The sequence below is a fragment of the Bos indicus genome, chromosome 17 (genome assembly GCF_029378745.1).
Source record: "Bos indicus isolate NIAB-ARS_2022 breed Sahiwal x Tharparkar chromosome 17, NIAB-ARS_B.indTharparkar_mat_pri_1.0, whole genome shotgun sequence".
Classification (NCBI taxonomy): Eukaryota; Metazoa; Chordata; class Mammalia; order Artiodactyla; family Bovidae; genus Bos; species Bos indicus.
The window spans coordinates 65,533,010-65,553,069 of NC_091776.1; the positions used below are offsets into that span (position 1 = coordinate 65,533,010).

General features: G+C 46.5%; 1 protein-coding gene across 4 annotated transcripts in view; it reads left to right on the forward strand.

The window, feature by feature from the left end:
* GRK3 (G protein-coupled receptor kinase 3) overlaps positions 1–20,060 on the forward strand; it is a 122,195-nt gene that overhangs the window by 80,904 nt on the left and 21,231 nt on the right. For all 4 annotated transcript variants that reach the window (XM_019977648.2, XM_019977647.2, XM_070769755.1 and 1 more), the window contains 4 exons: positions 4,543–4,621; positions 8,014–8,144; positions 10,340–10,434; positions 16,155–16,262. In XM_019977648.2, coding sequence (XP_019833207.2) covers positions 4,543–4,621; positions 8,014–8,144; positions 10,340–10,434; positions 16,155–16,262 — 413 coding nt within the window. The remainder of the gene's footprint in view (positions 1–4,542; positions 4,622–8,013; positions 8,145–10,339; positions 10,435–16,154; positions 16,263–20,060) is intronic.

A 20,060-nucleotide genomic window follows, 5' to 3' on the forward strand; every position in this document is an offset into this window, starting at 1 on the left:
TTATCTCAAAGCCTTGGATGTTTATTCCCAGGAGAGCCTATGGAAAAAAATTGAGGGTGTTGGAAAAATATATGAACAATTTTAATTTTCATGTAGTATTTTTGTTTTATTTAGGTGAATAGAATGTAATTAAGTAGTTGTAGAATTCCTCACTGGTCTGCCCATAAGTGGGTAAATAAAAAATTGCAGTTATGTTGGGCTACTGCTTTGAACTAATTTAAGACTAGTTTCTGCTTTTTATTCAAATATCAAGATAGTTTAGCATTTTAAAAAACATTATAAGTACATAATTTAACCAAAAGAATTGTAGTAAAGTTATTTAGAGTCATTTTTGTTGATCAAAGGCTATAGTTTGTAGGATTTAAGTAACCTTTAGTTTAAAATTGCCTCCTTAGGTGACGTGTTGATCAGCCTGTGTCAATATGATTACCTAAGGTGTTGGCATGGAAATAAGCTGGAGTCACCATCAGAGTTTTCTTTCTGCTTGGAGGTTGTTTTACTGTTTCAATCTCAAATTGAGAATTCCTACTTCTCACCCCCAGAAGAGGCAATAAGAAGTACTGTTCCCAGTTTTATTCTGTAACTTGTGGGTCATGAAAAGGGAATCAGGGCAAGTATGTCCATTACTGGGAGGAGCCATCAGCACCTTCATTAAGTCAGTCCGTTATTCATGAGGAGTGTTGCTTATTCATTTCCTGATCATCCTTGAGTCTTAGATTGTGCCAGGTACTCCGCTACCAGACAGGAGTCCCAAAACGCAAATTTGGTCTTTGCGCTTATAGGGCTGCATAAAATGAGAGACAGCAGTGTTTACTCAGAGAATCTCAGACATGTGTCGATTGTTGGAACATGTGACAAGAGCTGTGAAAGAGAGGTCTGTGGTGCTCAGAAGGCATTTAACAGGGCGGTCCTCTGGGGTCGGAGGGGACGCTAGGGTGTGTGTGAGTCCTGAGCACGGGTGCTCTGGGGACTCACAGGTCAGCACTGCTGGGCTCTGAAGTGATGTGGTGAGGACCACACGGGGAAGCTGGGGAGAGAGGGAAGCAGACAGGCCAGACCAGCAGAAAGAGCTTTCTGGACCAGTCCTGAGGACTTTTAAAAATCTTTACCAAAAAAAAAAAAATCTTTACAGCCATTTAATAAGCCTTGCAATTCTGAAAGGGTTCCTCTGACTGCAGGGTGGAGAACTTTTCTGGAGGACTACTTTGTGGTCTGTTTTAATACAGTTTAAGTTCCTGCAAAATGCGAACTGTTTCGCTCACTAGGAAATCAAAGAAGACAGTTCCTGGGACTTCCCCGGCAGTCCAGTGGTCAAGACTCCATGCTTCCAGTGAAGGCGACACAGATTCAATCCCTGGTTGGGGAACTAAGATCCTGCATGCCCCCCGCCCCCCAAAAAAAACCTTAAAAAAAAGGAGATAATTCCTTGCTTAAGAGCTTTTATTTAAGGATCCACCTATGAGAACCTCCTAGTTCTTATTCACCTTGAATTTGTAATCAAGACAGAACATCTTACCATAATTATCTTAGAAACTGTGCTAACATCATTATTAAACTGCTGCCTGTTTGTCTATGTGGGTCAGCATTCAGTTCTTTGTGTCTCAGACCCCGCCTGAGACTCAAGATGCCATCTGCTCAGGGCCTAAGAGATGAGGGATCCTGGTCAGTGAACTCCTTAGAGATAACCAAATCACATCCCTTTAACCGAGCTTTGATTTTACGTTGCTATGGAAACGTTACCTTTGTAGGTGGAGTGACAGGACAGGGTCTGGCGAGGGTCCAGAATGGGAGACTTGGGGTTTGAATCTTGGCTGGCTATCAGATTTCTTTGTGGCCTCAGGCAAGTCATTTCCCTTTTAGGAGGTGGGGGGAGGGGGCAGTGTTTAGTTTCCTCATCTTTAAAATAAAGAATTTGGACCAGGTGATTTTTTTTTTTTTTAGAAGAGCACTTCCTATTGGAGTAGCCTATGACTCTAAATCTCCAATTCGTGTCCCATCTTAATAACATAGTATCTTAACTCCACTTTGACCTTTTGCTGTTTTCTCAGGGCTGTCCTTAGAAGGACTGAACACCGTCTGTTCAGAAATACCCCTTTCCAGGCTCTGCTGGTCCCCTGGGTGAAGTGAGTGGAGTTGCTGTCTCAAGCGGGAAAAGACCCAGGCTTCACCAAGTTCCTGGTCCACCCACTTGTCTGCTCTAGGGATGAATTGCTCATTAGATCAGGAACCAGAGTCCGTGGGGAACCCCATTAAGGAAGGAGCATGATATTTAGAGCAGAATGAGTCGTCACCAGCAGACTATGAAAAGGTCTGGTGAAATACTGGTGGGGCTCCAATTAGGATGGTGCCTCCCGGCCCCCAAGAACCAGATAGCTTTTAACAGATAAAGGACAGCAGCTTTATTTTACGACTATATAAAACAAAATAAATCTCAGCTGAACTCTTAAGGAAAACAAGGTAACCACAAAATGAATTTCCTCCAGAAGACTTGTGGAAACTGAGTTCAAGTTCTTGAATCCTGAGCACACAGGCATGTGTCCACACAAATTCATCTGTATGCCCTTCATCTATAGGTGTGAGCAAAGTGAATTCTGTTCACAGAGTACTCTGTTGAGTGTGTTCTGTAGAATGTAATAATTCTCGGCTTCTGTTTGTCATTTGACTCAGTTGAGTGGCAGGTGTTCACTGAGCATGCATCTCAGTGGGACCTCGTGCTACATCTAGGGGGTTTTCACCAGGGAGCACACGCGTGTGTCTAGAACCTAGGTCAAGAGACAGAAAGTCACCCACGTCCCGGAAGTCTCCCTTTACCCTTTTCAGCTGCTTACCCCATGCCCAAGCTAACTACTACCCAGATGTCTGACACTGGAATTTAGCTCCGCCCCTGTTGGAACTTTATATAAATGTATTCTTTTTGTGTCTGGCTTCTCTCAGTATTGCTTGCGAGATGCAGCTGAGTCGTTGCTCATAGCAACAGCATCTTCTGTAGCTAAATAGCAGGGGTCACCAGGCTATGTGTGTGGCCTGGGGACCAAATCTGGCTTGTGTTCGCAGTCTATGAACTGAGAATTTTTTTTTTTTTTAAAGCAAAAGAAGAGAAGAAATTGTCAAGAGAAAAGAAGCAGAGAAACCTATGTGACAGGGACTGGATGGGGCCTGAAAAGCTTAAACTGTTTCCTGTCTAGCCCATTTGCAGAAGGAGTCTGGCAGCCCCTGCTCTGTAGTATTCCATCATGCCACAGTTTGTGTGTCCATCCTCCTGTCGGTAGACAGTGGGATTATTCCCCGTTGGGGCTGTTTTGAATACTGCTGTGAGGACCATGCTCATGCAGGTCCCTTGGGGCACATGAGTACAGACTACTGTTAGGTAAATACCCCGGGCTGGAATTTCCGGCTCATAGGCTTTGCAGGTAGTGATCAGCGTCGGCAGATGCCGTCAAACGCCTGGTGAGAGTGGCTGTACAATTGTGCCTCCCAGCTACCACATTGGAAGTCCCGTTAACTCCGTGTCTTTGCAACACTTGGTACCATCAGTCTTTGTGAGTTTAGTCATTCTCCTTTGTTTTCGTGATGAAACGTTGTGGTTTGCAGTTTGCATTCCCTTGGCGGACAGCTGAGGTCTAGCGTCTGTTTAAAGACTTACAGACTATTTGATACTCAGTAACATATATCCAGTATTGTTGTTGTTACTGTCATGCCATTTTCCTGTTGGGTTGTTTGCTTTTTTCTTTATTGATTGATGAAGGTTCTTTATATATTCAAGATACATGTGGATTTCAAATACCTCCTCCCATTCTGTTATTTGCCTTTCTTACTCTCTTAATGGTGTCTTCTGAAGAACAGAAGTTTCAGCTTTAGTTTTCTTCAAGAGTTATCTGAACTTTTCTTGGTTGTTTACATTTCCATATAAATATGGGAATGAGTTTGTCAATTTCCATTTTGTTTACATGGAATGTATAGATTAATTTGGGAGAAAATTAACATCTTTACCTCATCTTTAATTGAGTTATTCTATCCTCCACCCTGGTATATTTTCTACTTTCAAAGCTGAGTTAATTCCATTTTTATTGTTAGTGTTTCAAGACAGTAATATCAGTAACATTTCTCCCCACGATAAAGGTTCTTCCAGTTCAGAATCAGACATTGAAATGGATATGTGACTATAACCAGAACCAAAGTGTAGACCAACAGGAGGACTAGCAAGGCAGTAATATTCTTCCGTAGAATCTGAGTCTTTTGAAGATATAGATAGGGGAGTCATGATTTAATCAGAGCCACAGAGCATCTCTGAGTTCATCTCCAATTAGCAGTGTTTGTATCTCTGTGCATTTTTTTTCCCCATGGAATCAGGCTCCCTTTCCTGGGTCTGTTTAAGTTACCACATAGGTGTCTGTGTTTCTTATACAGGGCAGTGTCATGGCTTTAAAAAGAAATGTATAGGTGGCACTTGGTAGTAGATATACTTTCCAGGACAGATTTTGCTTTTCTTATACATGTGTGTATACATATATATATATATTTTTTTTTTTTTTTTCACTCTAGGATTGCCCTTTCATCGTCTGTATGACCTATGCCTTCCACACTCCAGATAAACTGTGCTTCATCTTGGATCTGATGAACGGTAAGCTAGACGTGGGGAGTCTGAATACACTGAGTGACTCTGCCGTGCTGGTTTTGTTTGTTTCAGGATGTTTGATCTTAGCTTGCATTGCTCCAGACAGACTGGCCATTTGGGTCTTTCAGATAATTAGATTCCCCCTCAAGTTTAAGGAAACCTTTCACTCTTTGAATTTCCAGTTCAACTTCATTTTAAAAAGTTGACTGCAGTCAACTGGCCCTCAACTTTAGGAATGAAATGTCTCCTAAAGATTCATAGGCCAAAGACAGGAGTGTATTTAAAAGCCAACTGTGAAGGCAAGAATACACAGAAGAACTGTACAAAAAAGATCTTCATGACCCAGATAATTATGATGGTATGATCACTCATCTAGAGCCAGACATCTTGGATTGTGAAGTCAAGTGGGCCTTAGAAAGCATCACTACGAACAAAGCTAGTGGAGGTGATGGAATTCCAGGTGAGCTGTTTCAAATCCTGAAAGATGATGCTGTGAAAGTGCTGCACTCAGTATGCCAGCAAATTTGGAAAACTCAGAAGTGGCCACAGAACTAGAAAAGGTCAGTTTTCATTCCAATCCCAAAGAAAGGCAATGCCAAAGAATGCTCAAACTACCGCACAATTGCACTCATCTCACACGCTAGTAAAGTAATGCTCAAAATTCTCCAAGCCAGGCTTTAGCAAGCAATACGTGAACCGTGAACTTCCAGATGTTCAAGCTGGTTTTAGAAAAGGCAGAGGAACCAGAGATCAAACTGCCAACATCCACTGGATCATGGAAAAAGCAAGAGAGTTCCAGAAAAACATCTATTTCTGCTTTTTTGACTATGTCAAAGCCTTTGACTGTGTGGATCACAATAAACTGTGGAAAATTCTGAAAGAGATGGGAATACCAGACCACCTGATCTGCCTCTTGAGAAATCTGTATGCAGGTCAGGAAGCAACAGTTAGAACTGGACATGGAACAACAGACTGGTTCCAAATAGGAAAAGGAGTATGTCAAGGCTGTATATTGTCACCCTGTTTATTTAACTTATATGCAGAGTACATCATGAGAAACGCTGGACTGGAAGAAACACAAGCTGGAATCAAGATTGCCGGGAGAAATCTCAATAACCTCAGATATGCAGATGACACCACCCTTATGGCAGAAAGTGAAGAGGAACTCAAAAGCCTCTTGATGAAGGTGAAAGTGGAGAGTGAAAAAGTTGGCTTAAAGCTCAACATTCAGAAAACAAAGATCACGGCATCTGGTCCCATCACTTCATGGGAAATACATGGGGAAACAGTGTCAGACTTTATTTTTTGGGGCTCCAAAATCACTACAGATGTTGACTGCAGCCATGAAATTAAAAGATGCTTACTCCTTGGAAGGAAAGTTATGACCAACCTAGATTGGTCATAACTTTGCCAACAAAGGTTCGTCTAGTCAAGGCTATGGTTTTTCCTGTGGTCATGTATGGATGTGAGAGTTGGACTGTGAAGAAGGCTGAGTGCCAAAGAATTGATGCTTTTGAACTATGGTGCTGGAGAAGACTCTTGAGAGTCCCTTGGACTGCAAGGAGATCCAACCAGTCCATTCTGAAGGAGATCAGCCCTGGGATTTCTTTGGAAGGAATGATGCTAAAGCTGAAACTCCAGTACTTTGGCCACCTCATGCGAAGAGTTGACTCAATGGAAAAGACTCTGATTCTGGGAGGGATTGGGGGTAAGAGGAGAAGGGGACGACAGAGGATGAGATGGCTGGATGGCATCACTGACTTGATGGACGTGAGTCTGAGTAAACTCCAGGAGTTGGTGATGGACAGGGAGGCCTGGCGTGCTGCGATTCATGGGGTTGCAAAGAGTCAGACACGACTGAGCGACTGAACTGAACTGAACTGAACTGAAGGACTGACTCTGGGCCAGCTCAGATTTTAGACCAGTAGTCTGTACCTTTAGTCCAGAGCCACCATATATCAGTCTTTAAACTGTCAGTGATGAACTGGAGAATACAGGAAGAACTTTGGCCAGAAAGTACTTTTCTAACTGTCTTCCCTGGTTCAGATGGTAAAGCATCCACCTGCAGTGCAGGAGACCTGGGTTGAATCCCTGGGTCAGGAAGATCCCCTGGAGGAAGGCATGGCAACCCACTCCTGTATTTTGCCTGGAGAATCCCCATGGACATAGGAGGTTGGCAGGCTGCAGTCCATGGGTTCTCAAAGAGTCAGACACAGCTGAGCAGCTTTGACTCACTCACTCACTCAGTTTTCTAATACTAGAAAGTGACATGATGTAATTAATTCAAAGCATTTTTAGTAACGGGCTGAAATGGAAAAGCATATATTTCCATAAATGAATACCTGTTTTGAAGTTCAGTTGAAGTTTTAGTTATGTTTTGAGTTTTTGATTTAGAACCAGACCCATCCAACAGCATGAAGGAATTTCACAGATGTAATAATGAGCAAACCAGCCAGACACAGCCGCGTATTTCCTGCGTGACTCGATTTGTGTCACTGTCAGAACTGGCAAAGCTAATTGATGTGAGGGGAGAGGTCAGAGTAGAGTCCAGTTGGCTGCAATGAGGGGCTGTGAGCTGATCATGCTGCCTGGGGTGGGCGCAGGGAGCCTTCAGCGATGCTGGAAATCTTTTACATGCTGATCGAAAATAGTTACACAAGAATATGCGTGTGTGAACAGGAAGATACTTCGGGAAGCAAAGGTAATGGAAGTGGACACTCGTGAACCTGTGTGAATCGGCTGTGGCCCCGCCTTTATCGTTTATGAGAACGTTCCCTTACCCTGTTGGTGGCATTCTCTGTCTCTCTAACTGGAGGCCATATGGTCATTGACCTTTTTTAACCCTTTATTGTGAAAAATTCTAACATACCGCAACATTGAAAGGATTTTACTGGGGACACCCAAACACCCAACCACCTGGGTTTTTTACCAGTTAAAATTTTACTGTATTTGCTTTCTCAAATATCTATCAATATGAGCAGTGTATTTATTTTGTCTCCATATTTACTATCCACAGAGCCAGTTGCCAAGCCACCTACTGCCTCACTACATGGGTTGAGTCAGTTAGGAGACAGGACTGTAGTAATCAGAGGATCAGCTCGCCGCCCCGTCCCACCTCCCCCACAGTGGTACACATGGGAGCTGTGATGTCCATCCGAGAGCGGAGGCTTGGGTTCATATTGTCCCGGCCACTGTCGCATCTAGGTCTTCTCAATGGTTTAGTTTTCTCTGGGATTTTTTAAAGTGTTTCATCAGATTACAGAAGTCATGATACATCTATATCATACATGTAGAAAAGCATAAAGTGAGCTAACCGCGCCATGACTCTGCACAATGGCCGTGACTCTTGTCTCCCTGGAGTTCACGCGCCGAGTTACACTCTGCGTCTCTGATTCCAGGGGGTGACCTGCACTATCACCTTTCGCAGCACGGGGTGTTTTCTGAGAAGGAGATGCGGTTTTACGCCACAGAAATCATCCTGGGGCTGGAACACATGCACAATCGGTTTGTCGTTTACAGAGACTTGAAGGTAAGGAGGTCTGCCGGATTCCCCGCCATCTGTCCGACGTGCAGCCGTGTGGTAGTCGTCGTCCCCCACGCATCTCCCCCTCTTTCATGGCATCCCATCATTTTCCTCCTCTCAGCCCTGAGCAGAGTATCACCTTCATGATTTCAGTCTCCTCCAGACACTGAACTCTTTTCTGAGGACTCCAGTCTTTCCCGGTTGTCCCTGTCTCCTCCGTGCCTGGTGCAGCACATACGCCAGCTCAGATATTTTAATTAGTTAATTATGAAAAGCAGGGTGGGTTTTTTTGTTGTTGTCACCCATTTTACAATTGATCATAATTCTGTTAATGTTCACCAAGCAACTGATTTGGCCCTGGCTTGGTGTGAGGGCAGAAGGTGTACAGAGATAAAGAAGCAGAGAACCACTGTCGTACGGGACATATCTACTGGTGAACTCGCACATGGAAAGACCGAGGCAGGGCTGATCAGGTGGGGATGGGGTGCCTGAAAGCCGGCGGAATTTCCCCCACCCTCTGAACCTCAGGCGATTTCAAGATTGCCTTAAAAAAGTCACTAGCACATTTCCAGGTTCCAGAACTCCATAGCCCCAGTCTGCCACACTGAGGCTTCTTTACCGTGCTTCCCTTTAAAAAGTCTTACTGGACTTGAACAGAATGAAGCAGGTGCTTTCTCAGTTTTTCCATTCCAGAGCACGATGCTTGCTTGGTCGAGGATCCTTCACGAGAGAGGGAGTTGGTGGTTTGCTTGGTACTTCCGAGGTGATATTCATGTAGCCAGCAGAATGAAGGTGGGGGAGCAGATGAAAGGGACCGTGACAAATTATAGAGATGATCATGCAGGCACATAAAGGTATAAATAACGGTGAGAAGAAATGTGATAGGCGTGGCAGCTTCCGGAGGATGCGAAACCTGCGGAGAAGCCTGTTTGCCTCCTCTCTCCAATTCCTTCTCAAACTGAAAGCGAGTTAACCACATCAAGTGTACCGATAATGCCCCCTTCTCTAAGGAGCTCATGTGTTTTGATTGGCTTCTAAAAGAGGTTACCTCCTAAGAATCCGAAATGGTGTATTTCACAGTTGAGCATATTATTTTTTTTCCACGAAGTACTTTGTAACTTTCAAAGCCTCCTGCAAAGCTAAAGAATTACTCCCATAGCCTTCATAGGAGCATAAAGAAGACAAAAAAAAAAAAAATGTATTTTCATCAAATTAGAAATAATTAGACCCTGGTTGGCACATGACATTTTATTTCCTCATGGTGAGTTTTGCAGAAGAATAAAATGCATGCCGAAAGCCCATGAAGCGCCATTGTAATACATTTTAATTTAAATCTGTAACTGGTCTCGAATCATCTTGATGTGGTATTTCTGTTTTCTAAACTATTTAGTAGGCAGTGGTATTATCTAATTTCTATTCAAACTTAATTCTAGTTACTCATGATTATTCATGCTTCAGTTTTATAATGGCATGCCATTGTTTTTATTTCGAGCAAAACAATAGTTGATCTCCAGCAGAAAAATACCAAGATGACTGTAATTCAGTGTATATTAGGGAGGGGAGTTTCATTTTCCATGATCATGCAGACTAAATCTAATCTTAATGGATACATTTCAGCAGAGTTGTGGTCAAAATCATATCTGGTCATTTGGTAAGGCCCTCCATAGATTCTCTCCTAATAAAGCGAAATGACGTTTATCAGGATTAGTGTGGCACCGTGGAATGTTTTGATTTCCTAGGTCATCACTTTGTACATTGTTACAAGATTGCTTTCTGTGCTGTGTTCCACGGTTCAAAGCCTAGTGGTTCACAGAGGCTGAGGAGCCAATGGACTCACTCCCTTTGTGGGGAGACACCCCATTCCGGATGGACTGCGGTTCTTGCGTGAAAGGGAAGTACTGTAACAGCGATGAACTGTGGTGGTGACCCTCCTGTGTTACCTGCCCTGTGTTCCGTTGCCAAATGAGTAGACTCTTCTCCATCCCTCCTTGCCACTCTCCTGCTGAAGTTATCGATAACATGAAAGGTGTCATTGTCAGTCTCATGCCGCACTTGCAGGTGATGATGTAATTAATACTAGAATTCATGTGTAGGAATGAACTGTGATAAAATAATGATAGCAAGTGCCTGTGACTGTGGAAGTTCTCCAAGCCTCGGGACGCCTTGGGGACTCACAGAAATCACCTTCTCTTTCATTTTAGCCCGCCAATATCCTCCTGGATGAGCACGGACATGTGAGGATATCAGACCTTGGTCTTGCCTGCGATTTTTCCAAAAAGAAGCCGCACGCGAGCGTGTGAGTAGTCACATTGACTGTTCACTGTCGTTTCCTAGTTCGACTCACTTTCTCACTCAGACCCCAACATGGTCGTTTGTTCTCCCAGTTTTCTCTTGTCTGCAGTAGTTTCCAACATGTGATGATGCTGGGTCAGAGGGAGAGGAGAGCAGTGGGGTGGGGTGCTTGCTTTCACCATTCTGAGGGCTCGCAGGGGATCACAGTGTTAGCTGCCTGGGACAGGGAGGCTGAGGGCGGGATGGGGGCCTTCACAACAGAGCCGAGTCCGCGCGGGCTCTGTGACCCTCACGCTCTTCATCTTCCGGGCAGCGGTCATAGTAGACCGTGACAGCTTATGTGCCAAAGAAGGGGCACAGGCAACTGCATAGAACTTTCCAGGGAAGGCCCAGAAGTCAAGCTTCTCTCTCCATCCTCTCTCTCCTTCTTTTTCAAAACATTTCCTTTTTTTTTTTTTTAAAAAAAAAAAAAAAAATTAGGATTCTTTTTTTAATTAAAAGAATCCTCTACTTGCAGTTCTAACTTTTCACGCAGATTCTGTTGTTAGATTTCAATATTACATCCGTCCTCCATGCAGAGGAAGCTGCCGGAAGCCCCTGCCCTTGGCCATCCCTGCCCCCGCCTCGGTGGACCCTGAACGGCTTCTAGTGGCGGCTGCGCTTTCTCCACACATGCTGACAGCGTCCTGAGCACTTGCCTGAACCTGAGGCCGTTGCAGTGTCAGCAGGCGTGTAGTGGCTGCCTGGGGCTCAACAGAGGCAGAACAGAATATGTACTGGTTTTCATTCTTGTTTATTTGGTGTCAGTTTATCTGTGTAGAAGGTATGGACAGGTGTGCAGTTTGTGGAAAAAATTCCCTCAATTATTTTCTTCTTCAGTATGTCAGTCTCAGCAGTGAGTCTCTTAACATTCTATCTTATTGTGCATCATCGCTGTGTTGAATGGTCTTGAAGTAACTCCCAGGGGTCTTGTTTCATGCATCCATGCAGAAAATAAACTATAAATCCTTTGTTGTGTGTGTGAGACTAGAAGTAAAATGGTTCTAAAACTGCATTACTTTACGAGGGGCTGCATTAAATCAGAATTGCCATTTAAAGCTCTGATCAGATATTAATGGCAATTAGTGCCGTTTCTGTAAAGATGTCTCTCCCTTCCTGCAGAATGTGGGACAGGGTGATAAAAGCCTTAGCATTTTGCCAGCACTTGACAATTATGAGGCCAGAACCTGGGGTTGGATATATCAGCCTCTCCCAGGGAGTTCATCACACATTTTTAAGAGAGTCATTTGAATTTTTAATGCCACAGCTATTTGATATGCTAATTTCTTCAATTTAGGGTAGTCACAACTGAATATGAACCCAAGAGCTCATAAGAGTTAATCTCCCAAAGGAATTAACTTTCAGAAGCAGGGTTACTCATTCCCTTATAGGGCCTCGCTCACGTCTTACTGTAATTCACATGCCAGGCCTGAAAGGTGGTCTGTTGTGTTATCTGAACCGCATCCATTAAGGGTTCAACCTACCGACCCTGTCGGGAAGCTTGGCTTCCATGTTTAAATGACGATACTGAGGTCGCTACTTAAAGAAGAGAAACGCTCAATGAAGAAGTATGTTTTTAGGTGGAGGAGGCGGAGAACCGAGGCTTTGGAGACAGGTGTGGGTTTGAATCCTTCCACGTGGCACCAGCCTCGTTTTTCTCCTCTGCAAAGAGCCCGTCACAGTGCTGCTCGCTGCATGTGACGGTTGTGAGCGTGCGGTCACCTCCTGCACATAGTAAGGGTCTAGTTGACGCTGGCTGTGTGCCCGGTGCTGGCGGTGCTGCGGGGCTGAGGCAGACGGGCTCCCTGACCTCCCAGAACAGCTGCCCAGGGGACTGTCCAGGAAGTGACTGGTGTGGGGACAGCATTCATGCTGTGAGTGGAGCATTGGCTGTCCCAGGAACACATGGCTGGCGGCCTGAATATGTTGTTATTAGTGTCTTCATTCGGTTCTGTTCAGTTCAGTTGCTCAGTCGTGTCCAACTCTTTGCAACCCCATGGACTGCAGCACACCAGGCTTCCCTGTTGATCACCAACTTCCAGAGCTTGCTCAAACTCATGTCAGTCAAGTCAGTGATGTCATCCAACCATCTCATCCTCTGCCACCCTCTTCTCCTCCTGCCTTCAATCTTTCCCAGCATCATGGTCTTTTCCAATGAGTAAGTTCTTCGCATCAGGTGGCCAAAGTATTGGAGCCTCAGCTTCAGCATCAGTCCTTCCAATGAATATTCAGGATTTCCTTTAGGATGAACTGGTTGGATCTCCTTGCAGTCCAAGAGACTCTCAAGAGTCTTTTCCAACACCACAGTTCAAAAGCATCAATTCTTTGGTGCTCAGCTTTCTCTGTGGTCCGGCTCTCACATACATACATGACTATTGAAAAAAACCATAGCTTTAACTATACAGATCTTTGTCGGCAAAGTCATGTCTCTGCTTTTTATATGCTGTCTAGGTTTGTCATAGCTTTTCTTCCAAGGAGCAAGCGTCTTTTAATTTTGTGGCTGCAGTCACCATCTGCAGTGATTTTGGAGCCCAAGAAAATAAAGTCTGTCACTGTTTCCATTGTTTCCCTATCTATTTGCCATAAAGTGATGGGACCGGATGCTATGATCTTTGTTTTTGTAGTGTTGAGTTTTAAGCCAACTTTTTCACTCTCCTCTTTCAAGACTTCCATCAAGAGGCTCTTTAGAAGCCCACATAGGGCATGGATGTAATCATCGACTTTTTATGGGGTGGAATCTGAGGTTCCAAGAAACTAAGGAACTTGAGCAAAGTCACAGGCCTGGCAGGTCGTGGGGCTTGAATTAAAATCCAGTTCTGTCCGGCTCTAAGGCTCGAGCTCCCTACACTCGTTTGAACTCCCCGAGGCTTTGAGAGGATGGACCTGGTACTAGATTAAAGGGTTGTGGCCAGACTCTCACCCTCAACTGGGCTTCTCGGGTCTTTTCAAAGCGGTAGGTGTGATCCCAGGACTCCATCTGATGCTGGCAGAGCAGCATTGTGGTCAGTTCCCCATCTTGACCCCGACTCCATCCTTTTAATGATGGAGTTGGATTCTCAGAAACTAAAAGTGAACCGTGGAGCAGCCACCAGACGACACAGGAGAACTCTGATTGTGGAATCGAGCAGATCGTCAGCGACTCACTGAGTCCCAGCTGATTTTCTTCAAGAATGCAACTCTCGCTCAGGTGTTCTTTCAGCGTGGACAGCACAGACCGGCAGTGGGAAGCGCAGGCAGCCTCGGGTGCTGCCGAGTGGCAGGGGGCTGGAAACCACATGGCAGGCGGCCATGCCTTCAAATGCTCAGGTGTTCTTTCAGCGCGGACAGCACAGACCGGCAGTGGGAAGCACAGTCAGGTGTTCTCTCAGCGTGGACAGCACAGACCGGCAGTGGGAAGCGCAGGCAGCCTTGGGTGCTGCCGAGTGGCAGGGAGCTGGAAACCACATGGCAGGCGGCCATGCCTTCAAATGCTCAGGTGTTCTTTCAGCACGGACAGCACAGACCGGCAGTGGGAAGCGCAGTCAGGTGTTCTCTCAGCGTGGACAGCACAGACCAGCAGTGGGAAGCGCAGGCAGCCTCGGGTGCTGCCGAGTGGCAGGGGGCTGGAAACCACATGGCAGGCGGCCCAGTGCTTTGCTTTGTGTGCAGTGTCCACCCGGAGGCGTGATGTGCACTAACCCCATGTAGGTCTCCTTGTCGAGGTCTTCCCATCCCAGGACTGGGTTTTGATCCCGAGAACTACAGGTTATAAAGCCACCAAGGTTTTCCTGGCCACACTGAAATTAAGCCTTCCCAGAAAATGGCTTGGATGCCCCTTACGGAAATCTCTGATGTCCTCATAGCGTGGCTTGCTGACCTCCCGCCGGCAGACTTTGGATTGCAGGGGGCGGAGCTTTTCCGGTGGATGGACCGGTGCCCATTTCCACTGTTCGGAAAAGTCTTTCAAGGTGGAACTATGAGGCTGAGAAGACACCAGTCCTAGTGTTGAGCCAGAGTCATCAATAATCCAGGGTCACTTGTCTGAGCAGATTCTCAAGGAAACTGAGCATAAGCAAGTTAGAAATGCTTATAAGAACCCAAGGGGTTCTTTTCAAGTGCCTGCGCTGCCCTGAGCCCATCCCACGCGTGTTCTGCGGCGTGAAGGTGTCACGTCATCACCCATTCTATCAGTGAAGGAAATTGATGACGGATGGGAATGCAGCTGCAGATAATAGCTTTTGGGGAGCCCTTTGGAGCCCACACCTCTGAGAGTCTCCCACGTGCCCCCCCTCTCGCTCTGGGAGTGGGGTGTGCTCACACTTCGGGGCAGCAGAGGACTTTGAGTTGCAGATGGAATGTGTTATGTGAAAGCGGCTGTGCTCCCAGGTGGCTTTCCTCAGCTTCCCGAAACCATCTGCACGTTTGCTGAGCTGGGTCCTTTGACCCGTCGGCAGCTCTTCAGACCTGGGATTTCTCTGTCTCCATACCTGTCAGCTTCCCTGCCACCACTTGGGGAGCACCGAGACTCTGGAGGGGTGGGGGCCGCCATGGACGCCTGTGCAAACCCCAGTCCTAAGCACAGGGGGTGGCGCCTCACAAGAGTGCCCAATCCCATCACTTTCAGGTCCAGAGTGCTGCGGTGCGGTCACCTGTCCTCACAGATGGGGACAGGCTAACCTGTCCTCATTGCTTCCAGATGCAGAGTGCTGCGGTGCAGTCACCTGTCCTCACAGGAGTGCCCGATCCCATCACTTCAGGTCCAGAGTGTTGCAGTGTGGTCACCTGTCCTCACAGATGGGGACAGGCTAACCTGTCCTCATTGCTTCCAGATGCAGAGTGCTGTGGTGCGGTCACCTGTCCTCACAGATGGGGATGGGCTAACCTGTCCTCATTGCTTCCAGATCCAGAGTGCTGCGGTGCGGTCACCTGTCCTCACAGATGGGAACAGGCTAACCTGTCCTCATTGCTTCCAGATGCAGAGCGCTGCGGTGCGGTCACCTGTCCTCACAGATCACCTGTCCTCACAGATGGGGACAGGCTAACCTGTCCTCATTGCTTCCAGATGCAGAGCGCTGCAGTGCGGTCACCTGTCCTCACAGATCACCTGTCCTCACAGATGGGGACAGGCTAACCTGTCCTCATTGCTTCCAGATGCAGAGTGCTGCAGTGCGGTCACCTGTCCTCACAGGAGTGCCCGATCCCATCACTTCAAGTCCAGGGTGTTGCAGTTTGGTCACCTGTCCTCACAGATGGGGATGGGCACTAACCTGTCCCCATCGCTTCCAGGTCCGGAACACTGCGGTGTGGTCACCCGTTGATCACCACCTCCCCAGCCACACATGTCTCTACACAAAAGCTCTCCAGTGGGCAGGAGACCCTTGGCTCCCCCTTGCTGTAGTGGGGAAGGCTCACAAGATTCAGATCTCACCTCCCAGACCGTGGAGCATGCCCAGAGCATGCACATGGCTCACGTTTATCTCATATGGTAATTTATTAATATTCATTCCTATTTTAATGAAGGAAAGATCGTCTTCCTATTGGGTGTTCGCCAAGCACCCGATGGAAGCGTGATGGAAGCGCCGGTGTCCCCTCCCCCTTGTTTGGCCTCGCTGCTGTTTGATGAATGGCGCCCTGGCCTCTGGGCGAGCTGGAACAGTCTGTGAACGGGAACACACTGCTGACTGCATGCGCCCTTCTTCTCCCCAGGGGCACCCACGGGTACATGGCGCCCGAAGTTCTGCAGAAGGGGACCGCCTACGACAGCAGTGCCGACTGGTTCTCCCTGGGCTGTATGCTTTTCAAACTTCTGAGAGGGTGAGTGGCATGTGTCCCTTGAGTCCCTCAACCGCGGCGTGCCCTTGGGTCAGGATAAGAAATGTTTATGTGTTATTAGGTGCTAGTATCTGTATAGATCACATAGCGATCTTCAAGCCACACAGTGATCCAGGCAATGCTCACAGCTCTTTCTGCCCGTAAAAATGAGTTTCCTTCCCGTAAGCTTTGGGTATTTTTGTCCCACTCCAGGAAGAAATTCCAGCACGTTTAGACGTAAAATAAGACTGTGTTGGACTGTTTCCATTGTTACGCCTTATTTGGGGAATGAATGCTATTTTTAAATATAGATAATTGAAGAGGGTAGGAGAATTTCTTTTCCCTAGAAATGAATTACTCATGATTGTCTTGTGAGCTTAAAGCATTTCTTACACAAGAGGGTGAAGACCCAAAGTGAACCTGTGTTAAAAGTGCGCATTTGTTTGTGAACATGCTGAAATTTGCAGTTTTTAAAAACATAAAGATAAAATTGTGCAATTCTGTGCTCTTCACTTGTGCTATACTTGTCCCTTCGGTGTAAACTGCCAGAGATGATGAAATACAGTGGAAAGAGGATGGAGTGAAAGTGCTCTCGAGATATGTTCTCACATTGAACATTTACAAATTATGTTAACATTCCATTAGTTTTAAGAGTCTTGAGTCAATTTTAATAGAGTGTAAGTGTTTACGATGTGTTTTTGATTATTCTCCATTCATAGAGGTACCACAAAAAAGCAGTTTATATTAAAATTTCCTGGTCAGGATTCTCCCTGTTACATTTCCCCTGTGAACACACAGGCCTGGTAGTTTACTCAACTGGCCACATTTTTCCCGGAAAGCCTTACTGAGCATCACAGCATGTTCTTCTTATATTGGGTTGGCCAAAAAGTTTGTTCATGTTTTTCCATAAGTTGTTATTTAACACAATCTGGAAAGAAGCTGGATTCCCTGTCTTCCCCCCAGACCAGGTTCCAGGCACCATGGCTGCTTCCCCAGGACTCGGGTAATCTAGTTGTTCTCTGCTCACTGCCTCACTTGGGAACTGAAATTATATTACTGCTCAGAGACTCAGGTCCTGTTGGTTCTTAATTGAATTATTGTGTTTGTGGAGCCTGGAGGGCCTTAATTCATGTAATCAGACTAGCTGACCTAATTAGAGAGTTTCTGCAAAGCAGACCAGAGAAAACCGCTTTCCACCCGAGAAGTTTCCCCGGCCGGCGGGGTCCCTGCGTGCGCGGTGAGCGCATCCAAACACACTGTCTTCACTCAGGTCTCCTCTGGTTGTGAGGGGAGCAGTCAGAGGTCAGAAGCCACAGTTACAGAATCATGAGACAATTTAAAAAAACTGCACAACAGCAAAACTGTTGTGTGTGAACTCAAGATGTGAAAGTCGGTTGTGAAATATGGCAGAGCCTTGGTTTAGGGCTTTGTTTATTGATTTCTGTCTAATGTTGTTGTTTTGTCTATGATAATGTCCACACGTATGGACTAGGGACAGTCTGGCATATATTCCTGTTTTTATAAGATTTAAGGATAGATCTAGTCGTTAATTCTATGCCAACAATGTATTTGTGGCTGAAAAAGTGAATTCCGTCTTCCTTGGTCACGGTTCAGGTCTGTGGGACTGAGTTGGAAGGTGCTACTTCCTCTGTGACGTCCTTGATCAGGTTTGGTTAAAGCATCGCAGTTGATGTGACCCCTGTGGAGGGGAGTCTAGGCCGACAGGAAGACGTCCAGAGGATGGTAGTGGGGATGGGATGGATGGATGACAAGAGATGAGAATGGTGGCAGCTAGAAATGGCGTCTCACGTGGACAGCTTCAGAGAGCTGGGCGCAGTGCTTCTGGTAGTCACACTGAAGCTGCAGCAGGGGCAGTCCTCACGGAGCAAACCAGACGCCGTGCCGGGCCCTCCCCAGCTCTCGTCCTCAACCCCAGGAGCTCCTGGCAACGCTTGGGGACATTTTTGGTGGTGCCAACTAGGGGAGGGGCTCCTTCTGGTATCTGGCAGGTCGAGGCCAGGGGTGCTGCAGAGGACACCCCCACTGCCCCCACGAAGGGTCACGCAGCTGAGGAGGAGGAACTCCACAGCAGACCAGTCTCTTCCCATCCTTCCCGTGTCTGTGCAGTGATGGTGATCAGGGGTCACCAAGGGTCTTTTTGCTTCTGTTTTCTGTGATCAGATACTTCCCGCACTGACCAGTGTGCCCCATCACCTTGGCTGAAACATTTCTCTGCACCTCTCATTCTGTCGTGACGCCCTCGAAGGATTCCACAGGGTGCAAGTAGGAACCTGGATGTGAGGATGCTGTTGAAGCTGGAGAATGTGTTTGAGTCCCTGGACCATGTGTTGGGTGGGGTCACTGTTTCCACTTCAGCTGACTGTCAGATATGGGAGAGCATCCGTGTACAAAGATGTTGCAAATATGTAGAATTGTGGTCACGATCCTCGAGCTAGAGTTTAGTTTAGATATCTGTTAAGAGAAAGAATTGGTGTGACCACAGCCTTGATCTTAAACTTGTCCCCACTGATTGTCAGACACGAGGAGAGAGCCCCGGGGGTGGTCTGGGGAGAGCAGAGCTTTGTGTGAGGTTACTGAGTTTGTTCCTCTCGGGAAAAAAGGAATGTTTATAAATATTTTGGCAGCTGTTGGCTTAGGTTCAAAACTCACATTTGATGTTGCATGCCGTCTTTTCGGTATTCTAAAATTAATTTTTGATGTAAGACTTTTTAATCACTTGTGTTTATAAATGGATTGTTTCTGAGCTCCGGTTTCACTGTGAATATGATGTGTCGTGTGTGTGTCTCTGTATGTTTCCCCATCGTTTGTCATGTCTTGAACGATTTCCCAACTCATCTGGGGGAAATTCGCAGCTCTCACACTCTCTCTTGTAATTCCAAAGCCACATCTGACCACTGCACATGCGAATCCTGTTTCCACAACGTCCTTCGATGCAGCCCGAATGTTGCATGAGGGCTTGGCTGGTGTCGCAAGCTGTTGACAGACCCGTTACCATCTCCTATTTAAAGCGGCTGCGTCTGGGAGCAGCTGTGATCACACAGGATCTGTGGGCCCCACGTGCCTCCCTCAGAATGGAGATCATTACTATCGGAGGTTTTCTTTAACATTTTCCAAAACAGAAATGGAATCTTGGGTTTTGTTCACAAAGAATAATCAAGAAGCCATTGGAAACAGATGCGCATCAGGCCTTGAAAGACCAAACCCTCTCCACACGACACCCCAGAGCCTGAGAGCCGACAAGCATTTCCGATCGTCTCTTATTGAGTCAGACACAGAGAGCTATATTTATCAAACAGGGTTTGTAGCGACCGTGCGCATGTGCTGGGAATGTTTTTGGCACCACTAACTTTAACTCCAGTCCCCTCGCAAAGCCCTCCCTTGGGTCTCATGAAAGAGTTTTTAAATTTAGCACAGAGCATCCCTGTCAGAACATAGCCGTCCTTCTCTGCAAGTGTGGGGCACAGCCCTCTGCTTCCGGCATCGCACAAGGGTCAAGAGCAGCTTTTCACGCAGGAGCCAGAGCAGGAGGATTTGCCAAACAGGGGAGACCTTCCCACATCCTCTTTTACATGTGAAGGCACTCCCCTGGGGAGTGGCAACGGTCGTGTCATGCAGACGGACTGAGGGCTTAGTAAGCACTGCTGTCTGTATTCCTTTTCTCTTGAACCATGAACATGTTCACATCTCTGTGTGTTTTGCATACAAGAGTGATACAAGCCAGAGCTTACCTGATGGTCCAGGGGTTAAGAATTTGGCTGCAGGGGACACACGTTCAATCCC